This window comes from Platichthys flesus, chromosome 10 (assembly GCF_949316205.1).
Source record: "Platichthys flesus chromosome 10, fPlaFle2.1, whole genome shotgun sequence".
Lineage (NCBI taxonomy): Eukaryota > Metazoa > Chordata > Actinopteri > Pleuronectiformes > Pleuronectidae > Platichthys > Platichthys flesus.
The window spans coordinates 3,263,202-3,277,856 of record NC_084954.1 but is presented as its reverse complement, the minus strand read 5'-3'; the positions used below and the strand labels follow the sequence as shown (position 1 = coordinate 3,277,856).

Genomic DNA, 14,655 nt, shown 5'->3' with positions numbered 1-14,655 from the left:
ATTGTGTAAAAAATGTGTTACCGTCAGCCAAACAAAGACAAAAGGCTTTTTACTTCTTTCTATGTCTGTGAATCTAGTTTCTGTAGATCGGAGCTGGGTCCTTTGTCTTGTCAGAAAATTCAACGTGTTGGGTCGACTAACAACTCGTTTGTTTATTGGTCACTGTGCCGATTGTAGCTTCGAACAATCCGAGACAGATTCTGAGCTCTAAGTGTCAATTGTAAGATTGTTTTTCTTTTTGTCCTAAAATAGAAACTTCCAGGATGTAAGAAATCATTTGTCACGCAAAAGCTAAATTAGATTCACATATCAACGACATGTTCACTGAGAAAGTCTTTTGTTGCCAAACAAACTCCTCTCCATACATGGCCGTGAGTATCTGCCCTGTGGGACTCCACGTTGAAGAGTTGTGGCAAAAAACCTTCAATCCTCACTTGGTTTTATTCTGAGACAGACATGAACATATACAAATCGAGCCTCTAGGACTCTTTTGTAAGTTTCCTCCGAATCTGGGGTAATAGGCAAATGTTTCCCAACCTCGAGCCGCGTCTGAATCAAAGCTGCGTCTCCTGCGATCCTTTGTCAGAGGTTACCACCAGTTCAACAACGTGACTCTGCTCTCAGATTGTGATGTTCGGATGACGTTTGCTGCAGATGTCTGGGTTCACAATGAAAAAGCAAAGATTGAAAGAAAGTCTGAGTAGCAAAAATAGTTTTGAGAATCGCACACAAAACTGGAGAGCTGCACAAGAACCATGAGAACACAGCGTTGTTATTAATATTCAGCTGTGAAAACAGTTTTATAATGTCCTCAAATCAGAGAGATAACCCAGATGAGGTCATTCAGGGTCATTTGAGCGGATCCCTGGACCAATAGTTGGCCCCAAACCAAACATCTAGGGTCACATGGGAAAAAAGCATGAACAATGGTGGAGACAAGAACTTCAACTTTAGGGCCACTTGAATTTACAGGAAGACAGGAACAATAAAAACAACATAAACTACATAGATGTGAACAGGACTCAGAACGTCACAGATTTGGGTTTTTCAAACTATAATAAAAAATACTATGTAAAATGTAAAAATATCGTAATAACCTGTTTTTCAGGAGGTAGAAACTGGAAGTCAAAGTCAAGGTGGTGGGAACAGACCTCACAACCTGTTTGCTGAGGTTTCTCCTGCTGGACCCAAACGGTTTACTGCTGATGTTCGCTGTTTTGGACCAAAAAAGCCAAAGTGTCTTCGCTCTGCTGACTGTTCTTTTTTTTTTTGTCCTTTGAAAGTCGTCCAACTTTGGACAGCATCACAGGAGTCTCACTTTAAACTGCTGCTGGAGGCAAACGCAGCATCTGGAAGCAAACAGCCACTCGGTGTCCAGACACTAAAACCTTTTCACACTTAATGCAAACTGAACTGTTGTTTTCTATCGAGAAGCAAAAAACACACTTTAGATTTAAACTGAAAAACCAAACCAAGAAAAAAAGGACAGAATAAAGAAAGAAATTATCATTGTAAGCAAAAATGTTTTTAACTGTTCTTTCTCAGACTTGTGATCTTCTACCTATTTTAATAATTTTATAGTTTTTTTTATCTTCTTTTACCTATTACCCCCCAAATACCTGCTATAATACATTGTGTATATATGTGTGTATATATATATATATATATATGTATATATATATATATTAATGTATTATGAACAGAGATTTTGAGTCTTGATATTTTCTAAATTTTTCATAATCTGGAATTTCCCAATTTGAAATCAATCAGGTCCATCCACCCATAAATGTATCCATCCATCCATACCATTATTATTTCTGTATTTATTGAAGTGTGATCTTCAAGGTGTTTTTAATAGTTTCTTACAGTGTGCCCTCCACACACAGCAGCTTGTTCCTGTTCTTCTAAAGCTGCTGCATTAGTAGAGTGTATCATTATCATTCCATTCCGGGAGGAGGAGGTTTCCCGGGCTGCTCCAGCTGCTCCCGGATCGGCTCTGCAGACCCTCCTGTGGGGCCGGAGAGATAATCAACTTGAACCAAACCACGCCTCCCTGCTTATTCCGGGGGAACTTACCCGCGCCTACATGTTGCCTGCTCCTCACACTGGAGCCAGCGAGAGAAGAGCGCACACTCCCTGCCCAGGTTGCCTCCCCACTTAGGAGCACATCGTCCCGAGCAGCTCTTCTCCTCTGCGGACGTTCGACCCTCTCGACAGGATGGATTTCTTGGATCACAGCTTCCTGGACGCGCGCTCTCCCTGTGATTACACTTTTAATTTCTGGAACGACTACCTCGGCCTGTCCACACTTGTGGCCCAGACTAAGATCAACAGTCCTGCCTTCAGCCCGAACTCCATCACCGAGTCTCTGAAGGCCACCCTTGGTCTGGAGGACGACGACTCCCCGGTTTGCTCGTGCGTAATTGCGCACGGCAGGGACAGCGACGCGCACTCGGACTGCTGCTGCTGCTGCGCGGCTCCGGGCTCCCCGCCGATCTCCATCTACGACCTGAAGGAGCGCATCTCTCTCCTCGGGCCGTACGAGCACCTCGCCGGGGACAGGGACAGAGACTCACCCCCCTACAGGGGAAGCTTCGCCGGCCTCGACCTGCTCTCCATGGAGCGGCGGCGCAAGCAGACTCCTCCGAGGGGGAAGCCGGAGCCGAAGGTGTGCGTCTTCTGTCGGAATAACGGCGCGCCGGAGGAGGTGTACGGCACCCACATCCTGAAGACGGCGGACGGCAGAGTGCTGTGCCCGATCCTCCGCGCGTACACCTGCCCCCTCTGCAGCGCCAACGGGGACAACGCGCACACCATCAAGTACTGCCCGCTGTCCAAGGAGCAGCCGGGCCAGCGAGTGGCGAGGGGCGGCAGGGTCGTGGGGAAACGGCTGAAAAGCTTCTGAACCAGGAGCTGGATGAAGTTTTAGAAGTTGCACAGTTTGAAATCACCAGTATGTGTGTGTGTGTGTCTGCGTGTGTGCGTGTGTCTGTGTGTGTGTGAGGCAGAAACTTTGCCCCCATTTCAATGCACAAGACAAGTCTGGAGAGAGATTTAAAGAGATTTTTATTGTTTGTGTTCCAGCTTCATTTGTCATGTTTTCATCCATCTGGTGACTTCATGGGCGCGTAGTTTACACATGGACGCATTGTGCGCAATACCCCCCCCCCCCTTCCTCTAAAGACCTGGTGATGAGAAATGAACCAAAGTACAGATCGACCTGTGAATGGCACCTTGATGCTGTAGCCAGAAGCTGCTGCGTTCCGATGCAAACCGCCCTGTGCGTTTTAAAGAACACATGGAAGTGCAGCAGCTGAGATGAATGTCCCACAGCTCACTGGGGCCTGCAGGTGGAAAGAGGCTGAGATGCATCACACAGTTCTCTAGCACATCTTTCTCTCTTAAGATAAACGTTTTCTACCAAAGGAATCCACTTTTGTATTTAGCTAAAGGTCATTTTCTGTGTGTTTTATAAGTTGGATGTCTTATATTCTTTAGCCTACGTGTGGTTGTTAGTATTTCGCAGATTTGAACTGAATGTAAACGACAGTGTGGGAGGTAAATCTGACCTGCAGTTCACCGTGATGCTCTTCAACCAGCTCCAGGCTCGACTGCATGTCACAAGTTCCACAACACGGAAGTTGCATCGATTGGTTTTTATCTCTGTGCATCTGAAATTCTTGTAAATGTTTAAAAAAAACAAAACTGTTTTAGCAATAAGACGCCTGACATTCCAAAGTCTTTATCTGTCAATAAAAATGTTTTATGTTCTTATTTTTACCTTATGTAGCACTGGCAAATATATTCACTGTAAATAATACACTTACAATAATACTTCTGAATAAACATGTAATTTGCATTTTTCTTCAAGTTGCCTGCGTGAGTGTTCCACAGATTTAAATGTTGACTCTTTGACTGTTTGATCAAAGCATTTTAACTTCACTCCAAAAACATACCTGCGATGCAACCACGCCACCTAGTGCTCAACACCGTCCACGACCCCCTTTACCATAAGGTATTATAAAGATTTACTTCACTGCAGTGTTTCCATTTTCTTCTCCTCTATAAGGAGAGGAATTGGCAATTTGCATTTGAAAATATAAAAAATATAATTTGCACCAGAGGAGGGATTGTGCAATATGCTGTTAATATAGCTCAATATTCAAATCATCCAGATGTGTTGAACCAGGCAGATGTGACACAGCTTTCCTTCTCAATGGCAGAAGCTCGAAGTCCCTGCACGATTGAACGTCTGTAATTTAGTTAGATTTTTAATACATGTTTATGTTAAGTCTCAAGTTCAAGTTTTATTGTCATACATCAGTTTGCACAGGATCGACAGTATGATGACAGGTGTGTGATGAGATGGACAGGTCGGCTCAGCTGTGCAATTAGAGCAATAATTCAATTTAGATAAGTCAAAGTAAAAAGAGCTTCATATAAAAAAAGTACATGTGATGATGGAAGTGTAAAACCTTGAAGTGAAGAATGCTGACCAAACAGACCATGATCTCAGAGTTTTTTGTGTCTGGGTGAGTTTTTCCTTTGAATGTAAAGAAATCAATGGGTTTTATTGACCTCTATTGGCAGCTGGTGAGAACTGCAACGACTGACTCCAGACCCTCCTCTTCAGATGGAGCAGTGGTTTTCTTACACAAGTGTCTGTAATTCTACCTGTGTGTACTTTTACCACTTCTGCTTTTTATGAAATCCTGTCTGTCTGTCTGTCTGTCTGTCTGTCTGTCTGTTCAGACTGTCTGTCTGTCTGTCTGTCTGTTCAGACTGTCTATCTGTCTGTCTATCTGTCTGTTCAGACTGTCTGTCTGTCGGTATGTCTGTCTGTCTCTCTCTCTGTCTGTCGCTCTGTCTGTCTGTCTGTCTTTCTGTCTGTTCAGACTGTCTGTCGGTCTGTCTGTCTGTCTGTCTGTTCAGACTGTCTGTCGGTCTGTCTGTCTGTCTGTCTGTTCAGACTGTCTGTCTGTCTTTTCAGTCTGTCTGTCTATCTGTCTGTCTGTCTGTTCAGACTGTCTGTCTGTCTTTTCAGTCTGTCTGTCTGTCTATCTGTCTGTCTATCTGTCTGTTCAGACTGTCTGTCTGTCGGTATGTCTGTCTGTCTCTCTCTCTGTCTGTCGCTCTGTCTGTCTGTCTGTCTTTCTGTCTGTTCAGACTGTCTGTCGGTCTGTCTGTCTGTCTGTCTGTTCAGACAGTCTGTCTGTCTGTCTGTCTGTCTGTTCAGACACACTAGCTGTCTGTCTGTCTGTCTGTCTGTCTGTCTGTCTGTTCAGACTGTCTGTCTGTCTGTCTGTCTGTCTGTCTGTCTGTCTGTCTGTCTGTCTGTTCAGACTGTCTGTCTGTCTGTCTGTCTGTCTGTCTGTTCAGACACACTAGCTGTCTGTGTGTCTGTCTGTCTGAACTCCAGATGATGTCATCGGCACAAAATGGCAGCGTTGGTATCTGGGATATTTTGGCTTCATTTTTGGATGTTGAGAGGAAGAGCAGAAACATCGTCCATCTTTATTTCCAGTTGATCGTGTTGAACAGTGACGCTGGGTGGAATCAGACGTGGTGTGCGTCCTCGAGCAGGAGCCGTTCCCTGAGCGGCCTCCTGGTCGAGGACCTGACGTCTCTGTGGATTTACAGAGACCCTCTGTGGTTTCTGTGTGTCAGCAGATACACAGCACACACTCCTCCTCGGCAGCGGCGTCTCCCCCCCACACTGTCAGCGTCAGGACGGCTCAAGAGCATCAGTGACTCATCAGTTTGGAGTAAAAATAGATCTAATAGATAGAGAGAAGAAGAGCATAATGTAAGACGCAGCAAACATAACTAACATCTATTAGGGAAAAACATTGAAGTGCATTCAGATTCAAATATGCTGTTTTTATTAAGAAAAACAAAAGTCCTCTGTGTCAGCTGGTTGGACTATGTGTTAATGTGGGATCTCTCATATCATTCAGATAAAGTAAAGGGCATCGACCGGCCACATCAATCTATTTAATTACCACACAACCTATGTAGTAATTCATTTTTAGTTTTTCGGAGCATTAAACCTTTAAGTGCCTCTCTGCTCAGGTCTCTGCCTCCCTCACTCTCCTCATGTGCACTATGCATTGATTCTGTCTGAGAGGACTGTGGCGAAGAATTCATTTTCATCAGGTGGTTTTCTCACTCGATGCAATTGGGTGTATTCATTGATGTGTCCGAGCAGTGACGGCATTAGATAGAGTGAAATGTGGATCCAGAAACACACAGTAACTGAATGATGCAAGAGAAATCCTGCTCTACCACACGGACTCTGCCTGCGCTGGATGAGAGTGAGTCTGAAAACCAACCTCCTCTGTCCTCACTGCAGCACTTTGCTATTGGCTCGGCGGATGCTGACAGCAGTGATGTCTCCCTGTGGTGGAGGGAGGCGGGCGGGGGGGTGCAGCCTCACTGTATATAAGCCCAGGATATGCAGCATCACTGAGCTGGTGCAGTGCAAATCGCTCGCTCACCCTCACTGATGGTGTGCAGAACAAGGGGGACATAAAAAAAAAAAAACCTTCCGAAACTTAAAACATCCACATTCTTTTCTTAAACAAACTAAAAAAACCACAACTAAAAATTCATCATGAGCTACGACTCCTACTCCTCCTACCGCCGCCCCTGGGACAGCTACAGAAGCGCCCGAACCACCAAGTCCTCCACGTCCTCCTCCTTCTACTCCTCCAGAGCTCCTCCGTCCGGGAAGAGGACCGTGAGGCTGGGCTCCGCTTCGCAGCCAGATGTGTCAGAGAGGATGAACCTGGCTCAGGCCAGCTCGCTCAACACAGAGCTGCTGGGTCTGCGCTCCCAGGAGAGGGAGCAGCTGGGGGACCTGAACGACCGCTTCGCCACCTACATCGAGAAGGTGAGGCACCTGGAGCAGCAGAACCGGGCCCTGCTGGCCGAGCTGGCCGGGCTGAGGAGGTGTCAGAACGACCCGTCCCGTCTGCAGGGGCTCTACGATGGGGAGGTGCGGAGTTTGAGGACCACGATAGACTCGGAGAACGGTGAGAAGATGCAGATGGAGGCGGAGAGGGACTACCTGCATGACGTGTATGAGCAGATGAAGGAGCGCTTTGAGGAGGAGGCGAGGCGGCGTATGGATGCTGAGGAGGCCCTGCAGACGGCCAAAGAGGAGGCGAGCAGGGCCATGCTCACCAACTGTGACACCGAGGCCACCGTGGTGTCTCTGTGTGATGAGATGGTGTTCCTGAAGAAGGTCTATGCAGAGGAGCAGGCAGCGCTGCAGGCCCAGCTGCAGATGGCTAACATCAGCGTGGACGTGGAGGTGTCCCGACCTGACCTGTCCACCGCCCTGCGAGACATCCGGACGCAGTACGAGCGGCTGGCGAACAAGAACATGCAGGCCGCCGAGGACTGGTACAAGAGCAAGTTTGCGAGCGTGGCAGAGATGGCCAGCAAGAACAACGAGGCCGTGCACGCCATCCGGGAGGAGACCATGGAGTACCGGAGACTCCTTCAGACCCGCTCCTCGGAGATAGAGTCGCTCCGGAACGTCATCGAATCCTTAAACAAACAGATGGAGGAGCTGGAGGAGACGCAGGCCAACGAGGTGTCCAAGTACCAGGTGAATGAGGGGAAGACGTGTTCTGACTGAGAAGTCTTCTGCTCCTCATGCTCACTCTCAGAGCCTCGGATAGAAGCACAGAGGAAAGTGGAAGGAACGACAGAGAGAGAAAACAGAGGAACTCTCGAAATAGATTTAGCTTCTTTTGCTTCAAGATGACATGTAAACGTCTTCCTGCGGCAGGTTCACCCCCCCCCCCCTTCACTGGCACTCTTTTCACAGCAGTGGAGAAAATCAGAAAGGCAACCAACAGGAGAGAGAAAAGACAGAAACAGACATTCAAACAAACCTACTGAGGAGTTGTAGTTTTATATTCGTGTGTGTAGCTTCCCACTGAATTTCTATCTTTTTGCATTCTCAGGTGAGGATAAGTGAGCTGGAGCAGGACATCACCGAGGCCAAGCAGGAGATGGGGCGCTACCTGAGGGACTATCAGGACCTGCTCAACGTGAAGATGGCGCTCGACATCGAAATAGCAGCGTACAGGTATGACATCACAGGACCGATTAAGTATTTCTCATCTTAAATTGTTTCGGGACACAATTTATTTCACAATAATTAAAGTTAACGAAAAAGTTGGCTTCTAGCAGTTGTCAGTGCACGTGCATGTGCTTTGGGGGCGTGGCCTTGACAAGAGGGCCGATGGGAAGGGGCGGGGTTTATCGGCTTGCCGGGATTACCAACCCTCGCTTTAATGTGATCGCTCTCTGTTTTAAAAGCCCAAACTTCAGTGGTGCAAATATGTGAAATCTGTTTTTCCTTTTCAGGAAACTTCTGGAGGGGGAAGAGATTCGCCTGGCCTACCCCTCCCACCACGCTCTAAACTAAATCCTAAATGCCACCAGCCTGGCATCAACCTGAATTCTTCATTCCCCTTCTTCTCTGCCCTGCCCATCACCCTCCTCCCTTGCTCATTTGTCTTGTGTTCATCCTTCTCTCACCCCCCCCCCCCCCCCCAAAATAGTTATTTCCTCACCAACCCAACAGCTCATCCTTCTCAAGACAGACGCGCCCTTGTGCTGAACAAGAGGTCCCACCAGAAGTCCCCCTTCTTCTACACACGTTCTGACACCGCACATCAAGACGGACGGCAAACTGTAAACTGCAGAGTGGCTGCGCTGCGTTGGTAACGTCGGACGGCAGCGTTGATCTGGCTGAGTCCCCCCCCCCCCCATCACACACGTTAAGATCCAAGCAGCAGAGTTAACGATTTGACCCCATTGACCCCTCGCTGTGCAAACACTTGACCAATTGTTTGTGAAGGAGGAAGAAAACTCCCCTTATCTCTGGATGCTTGGGTTTTAACTGTGTTTGAAGTGATGAAAGAATCCTGCTCAACCAGTCGATCATGCTTAGTCCTGCACCACTGGTTCGAAGTCATAGTCAGGGAACCAGTAACCTTAAAAAATTATTTTCACTTAATCTATTTTTGCTTTTTTGCGATTCTTCCTCTGCATTTACATTCACACAAACACTGCAAGCTTCGGTGAGTTTTTAAAATCTGGTTATCTCGATTTCTAGTTTCTTTTAACCCGTCTTCTCTTGCCCAGTCGTCCGGATGTGTAAATGCTTTGGAAGACTAAACAGTTACTGGTTTCTCCTTATAATCATGCAGTGTGTCTCTCAGCCTATCTGCATTAGCTTTTTTCGTTTTTCTTCTGTAAGCTAAGGCAAAGCAACGAAACTAAAAGAGAACTGCGGGAGCTCCTTGTTGTGTGTCTGCTGATCTGAGACCTGACGGTGCTTTAACATCTGTGACACCAAACAAACCCTGCAGCATTAAGCTCGATGTTCCTGTAACAGTTTGCAACAAGCTGAATAAACTCGTAACTGACCTGCAATCTGCTTGTAGACTTGTCATTTGAAACGTCTCGGGATATTCACTAGACATTATTTGTATTACAACTGATATTTAGAAATGCATATGTGCTAATCTGAGATAAGACACAGGCATCAGCTGCAGCCTCATTTTAGATTTGATGAATAAATATTAACTGTGTGTGCACTGCTAAGTTAAAAAAAAAAGTGTGTTTGACCAAAGCAGATCAGGACGTTACAGTTTAATTTTAACACTAATGATCTCACAGCCTAATTAATCAGCCCAGGTGTATTTTCTGCAAACCTATCAGTCCAACTCCAGGTGTAATTATGAGGCTCTTTTTGCCACATCATTCAAATTAGCAGTATATTTTATTATTTAATCACCAGTATGAAAAGTTAGAGGGATGTGTCACTGGAATATAGGAATTATCTGCATAATAACAAATAGCAACAGTAAATATTTAGATGTTTTTTTAGACTGATTTGTTTTTCCCTCGTAAACCTCAATAATAAACGTAAGTCTCATTTTACTTGCTTGAACGTCTCCTTACCCACAGTTCTCAATGTCACAGTAACAACCCACAGCAGCACTGCACCATTTCCCATCATTCCCTGGTTCTGGCGAGTGGGCTGCAGCTGTAATGTGGAGGTAGGATCATCAGTCACCGGGCTGACACCAGGCGTCCCACTCGAATGAAGGTGCATGGAATTCTTCCTCTGTGCGACAGGACACCAGAGTTTATCTGAAGCTGATTAAACAGGACTTCAGGAGTCGAGTCAAATCTGTTTACAGCCAAATCCATGTCTCACTACTGCAAGACACAAAGAAGACATTTTATAATAAAAAACTGGGTTAGGGTTAATGTGTCGCTGAGATCCACCGGAGTACTTTCATGGTTTTCTGCCTGTTTGAGGTCATTTTGAGTAATTTTGTGGTTGTTGTTTCATTGCAGTCATTTTTGAATCGATGCAGGATCTTCTCTTGTGGCCGTTTTGTGTTTTAACAGTCTCTTTCAAAATCTTACTACGATCATTTAAGGTGTTCTTGTTGTCATTGTGCACATGGGTCATTTACACCGTGTTTTAAACCTAAAGGTCGGCTGTTAACCTCCGGCCTGGAGACACATTCATGCACAAGCATCACACCTGTATGCTCTCGCCCAAGGGTCACGTGACGATAACAGCGAATCTCGGATGAAAACAGGACTAGTGATGTTACAGGAACTAGTCGTGCTATGGCGTGAACGTGGCTCCAGCGGAGGATCTCAGAGGATCTGCTTTCGGACACTCGGCCGACACCACCGAAGCAGAATGGAGGCATTTCATGTTTTTTTCTGTGGTTTTCTTTAGAGTTTGAAGAAGTGGTCACCCTTTACTTCAATTGTTCTGTATTTGGCTCCAACGCTGTTTACCCCTGAAACTCCTAAAATGTTTTGTGGATTCAAAAAACGTCACATAATGACTGAATTTTCATGTTTTGGGTGAACTATTCCTTTAAACCCACGTTGTGATACACCGCCTCACCTGCAGGGGGCAGTAACCTGGAGACAACGCCTCCCTTCGCTGATCACTTCCTCCGGGCAGAGGTGAACAACATGGCCGCCTCTACACAGTACCTAACATTTCTGTGTCAATGTTAAAACGTTTCAAATCAACCGGAGACGATTAGCGCGATTTACTAACCCGCTCCCGCTCATCGCTGCGTCACCATGTTCCCGGTTCTCGGCGGCAGGACCGTCCAGGTGAGCCGGCTCCTCGCGCCCAGGGGAGCCGTGCTCGTGGCGGCCGTCCGCGGCCGAAAGTCCCGCAACGACCCGGTGGCCAAGTCCAAAGTGGGCCGCGTGAAGGTGCCTCCGCCGGTGGACCCGCTGGAGATGGTGGTGATGAAGGAGCGGTTCTCCGAGTACCAGCTGATCATGAGGGCGCTGCGGTGAGTGACCGACCCGCGGACACGGAGTCTGCAACTAATTCACTTCAGTCATTAGGCTTTTAACATGTTTTAACCTTTTTAGTTTGAATCACCCCCTTGTTGGTTTGTGATGGACTCTACTGTGACCCTGGGTGTCTGTGAAGGCCCCTGTTACATGGAGTCTACTTTTATAACTTTTATTATTAGGTCAATGTCATCCTAAGAATAACATCTACACCACAACTCCATCGTCTTCAGCTTATTTACTTTATTTTGTGTCCTTGCTGTTATCTTAGAATACACGTGTGCTCGTGTTCTGTCTTATTCCCAAAAAATGGTGACTTTGCAGGTGTTTTGAGTTCTGTGCAGTTACTTTGCTTAATTGTGGCGTCAATTTAAATCTATTGATATTTATTTAAAGTAATATATGGCTTGTTTTATTATATCTCTTTGTTGTTTTGCGTATCTCCGGTGTTTTGCGTCTGTTTTGGTGTTTTTGCGTCTCCATTGTTTTGCATCTCTTTGTGATAATTCATTGTAAATCTTGTGGTTTGTGTTTGTAGTGATTGAACTGAGCCACGTTCTAACAAGAATTATTCATGTAAAATTACATGTTAGTAGGAATCTCTTTATGTCATAATGTTATGTACTTCCGACACAGTATACTATTTCAATCTTATTTTATTGTATAGTGTGTAATTACTTGAGCATTGTTAGAAGAGAGCCTGAGATTCAAGCATTTCACTGCCAGCGACTGCTTAATGTTATTGTTGTGCATTTGACAAATACAAAAATCTTGAATCTTAAAATCTTGAATCTTGAAGTAACTTTAGGCCAAATTATTTCACTATTGTGACTCTCTTGTAAAAACCCACCAGATAACATGGTGTTGTGGTAAATTGTCCTCTGTGTTCGTCAGTCTGGAGTTTAAGGAGGAGATGCTGCGAAAGAAGTACGAGGAGGAGACGGGCTCTCGGGCGGAGGAGAGGGCGAGGCAGGAGGCGGAGGAGCATGGCGCCCTCATGGCCTGGAACAACCAGGAGAACCTCCGGTTGCTCAACATCAGGTGAGATATGAGATGATAAAGAATATAAACCCAGTTTAAACTCATGGAGCTATTCTCCAAAAACAATGTGGATCCTTCAGCTCGTCGTCTGTATCTTCCAGAGTCTTGAGGATCCAGAAGGAAAAGGAGGAAGCTGAGCTGAAGAAGTTCGAAGCTGCCGTGAAGCAGGAACAGGAGCACCAAGAATTCGTCAAAGCAAAGGAGAGGGAGGTTCTGCAGTTGCAGGTAAAACGTCTTTTAGATCTGCTTTGCTTTTTTGTCTGTCCAAACCTCAGGGGACCTTGCGATCTCACACTTTCATTGTTTTACAGGAGGATGCAAAGAACTTCATCAACTTGGAGAACTTGGATCAGCGAATCGAAGAAGCTCTGGATAATCCAAAGAACTACAACTTTGCCGTTGACAAAGCAGGCCGAGTTGTTAAACAGACGGTGCTGCAGTGAAGCAACAGACCAACCTGTCTCAGAAGAAAACGACAGACGGACGCCTGCTCTGACTAATTTTCAGTCTACTCCACCTGGAAGTGAATTTTTTCGAGACAAGAGGACTGTAAAAATCAAACAGTCGGGCTGAGAAAGCTGTTGGACCTGTTAACTCAGTATTGCAGAATCTTTCATCAGCAGGTATCTGCATTAGATTGTGATTTAAAGTAGTTATGTTTGACGGACAGGTGTCACGTCATCAGAAAAGTAGAGGTTGAAGTCAATTTAGCTTCTGACAGAAGGAGACGATCACTTCAACCTCACTGCCTTTACTTTCCACACGTCTGTTTTATAACCTTTATCTGAGTCGTGTACCTTCACCGGAACATGTTTGTTTCATCATTACTGTCTGTTCATGATATATAATGTATACATAAAGTAAATTCATGTCTATTGGGGTTTCCACTCAATGTTTTTTATCAGTACAGGATAAAGATTAATCCCTTGTCTCTTCTCCTCATCTGAAAGTCATTAAGAACTTCTGACGTCACAATCCCTTCCTCTATTGTTGCACTTTGAGCCGCCGGCCTCTAGGTGGCGCCCTGTGCGTCTCTCCGTGTGGTGTTGACAGTGGGAGGGGCATTAAGCAGCTCATGTGGGTCAACGTGCTGCTGCAGCGGTGTAATCCTCCTGTGAGGCTCCAGGTTGATGAGATGATGGTGCTCAGCGGTGAAGAGGCTGAAATAACCTGCAGCAGCTTCAGTGAGAAGAGGGCAGGGATCAGCGCGGCGGTAAACAAGGAGCCGCCGGCTTCACCATGCAACTCGCACATCCTCACACTGAACTGTGAAGAGTCAGATGAAGAGTTTGTGAAAGTTTAACCCCCCCCCCCCCCCCCACTGACTGACGGAGGGAGGAAGGAATAACACAAAACACTGATTTGTTCTTGTTTGAACAACGTTCTGTGAATCTCCTTTAAACTCCTTTAACAAACTTTCCTCTTCATCACTTTAATACATGTTAACTGGTGGTGTAGAGAAGAGATGAAGCAATTAGTCCATTAACTGAGTCCTTTTGACACTGTTCTATAATTAATTAATTTCTATAAGGAAGAATCACTTATTTTAAGGTTTTCTTAGAAAATAGGTATTTTATTGGTTTTAAATAGATATTTGAGATGTGTTTTTCATTATTTGCTGATACTTGGTGAGGAATTCATATTAAAATAAATAATATATACATATAAAAGAATGCATTTAGTTTTATGAATGCTGTAAAGTGGCGTTGGTGACCCAAAAACCACTAATGAAATTAAAAATGTATTTAATTGTTATAATAAGGCTAAACGAATCAGGGTGATACAGAAAAATTCTAATTACTTAAAAGCCGAAGCGTAGTTGTTTGTGTACAGACTGGTGCTTGACAACACTGCTGCTCTACACGGACGTGACCTGCTGACAAGCCGTGCACACGGTTAATGTGATTGCTGACCGGGGTTAATGGGATTGTTCGGCCGTGGCACTGACGAGTGGGATTAGAGATGGATTGAGATGAACTCCCAGCTCAGAACTGGCAGCAGCTCTCACTGGTTCTTCCAGTATTTAACTGTTCTTATTATTTCAGTCATTACTGTGACGTCTTCAGGATGAACTGTAAATCGTTTAGTTTCTCCACCAGACGTTTGAATGAATTCCCAAAGAAAGTGAGTTTAAATTCACTTGTAGCCTCAGTAAGATGAATCGTTTTAGAACATAGGACTCGATGGAGAATATAATTTCAATTTTAGGATATATTAAATATATATTAGGCCAAAAAAGGATCA

General features: G+C 45.4%; 3 protein-coding genes across 3 annotated transcripts; all 3 read left to right on the top strand.

Annotated features, from left to right (window-relative positions):
- The first annotated feature begins 2,119 nt into the window (after positions 1 to 2,119).
- LOC133962084 (nanos homolog 1-like) lies at positions 2,120 to 3,812 on the top strand. Its single transcript, XM_062397524.1, has one exon. The coding sequence runs from the start codon at positions 2,219 to 2,221 to the stop codon at positions 2,903 to 2,905; it is 687 nt and encodes a 228-aa protein (XP_062253508.1). The 5' UTR covers positions 2,120 to 2,218; the 3' UTR covers positions 2,906 to 3,812.
- A 2,673-nt stretch (positions 3,813 to 6,485) lies between these two features.
- Positions 6,486 to 8,568, top strand: neff2 (neuronal intermediate filament family member 2). Its single transcript, XM_062397780.1, has 3 exons — positions 6,486 to 7,615; positions 7,977 to 8,101; positions 8,383 to 8,568. The coding sequence occupies exons 1-3, from the start codon at positions 6,614 to 6,616 to the stop codon at positions 8,441 to 8,443; spliced, it is 1,188 nt and encodes a 395-aa protein (XP_062253764.1). The 5' UTR covers positions 6,486 to 6,613; the 3' UTR covers positions 8,444 to 8,568.
- Positions 8,569 to 10,993: 2,425 nt separating this feature from the next.
- Positions 10,994 to 13,286, top strand: mrps26 (mitochondrial ribosomal protein S26). The gene is made up of 4 exons (XM_062397782.1): positions 10,994 to 11,366; positions 12,265 to 12,411; positions 12,513 to 12,636; positions 12,723 to 13,286. The coding sequence occupies exons 1-4, from the start codon at positions 11,146 to 11,148 to the stop codon at positions 12,852 to 12,854; spliced, it is 624 nt and encodes a 207-aa protein (XP_062253766.1). The 5' UTR covers positions 10,994 to 11,145; the 3' UTR covers positions 12,855 to 13,286.
- The last annotated feature ends 1,369 nt before the right edge of the window (positions 13,287 to 14,655 follow it).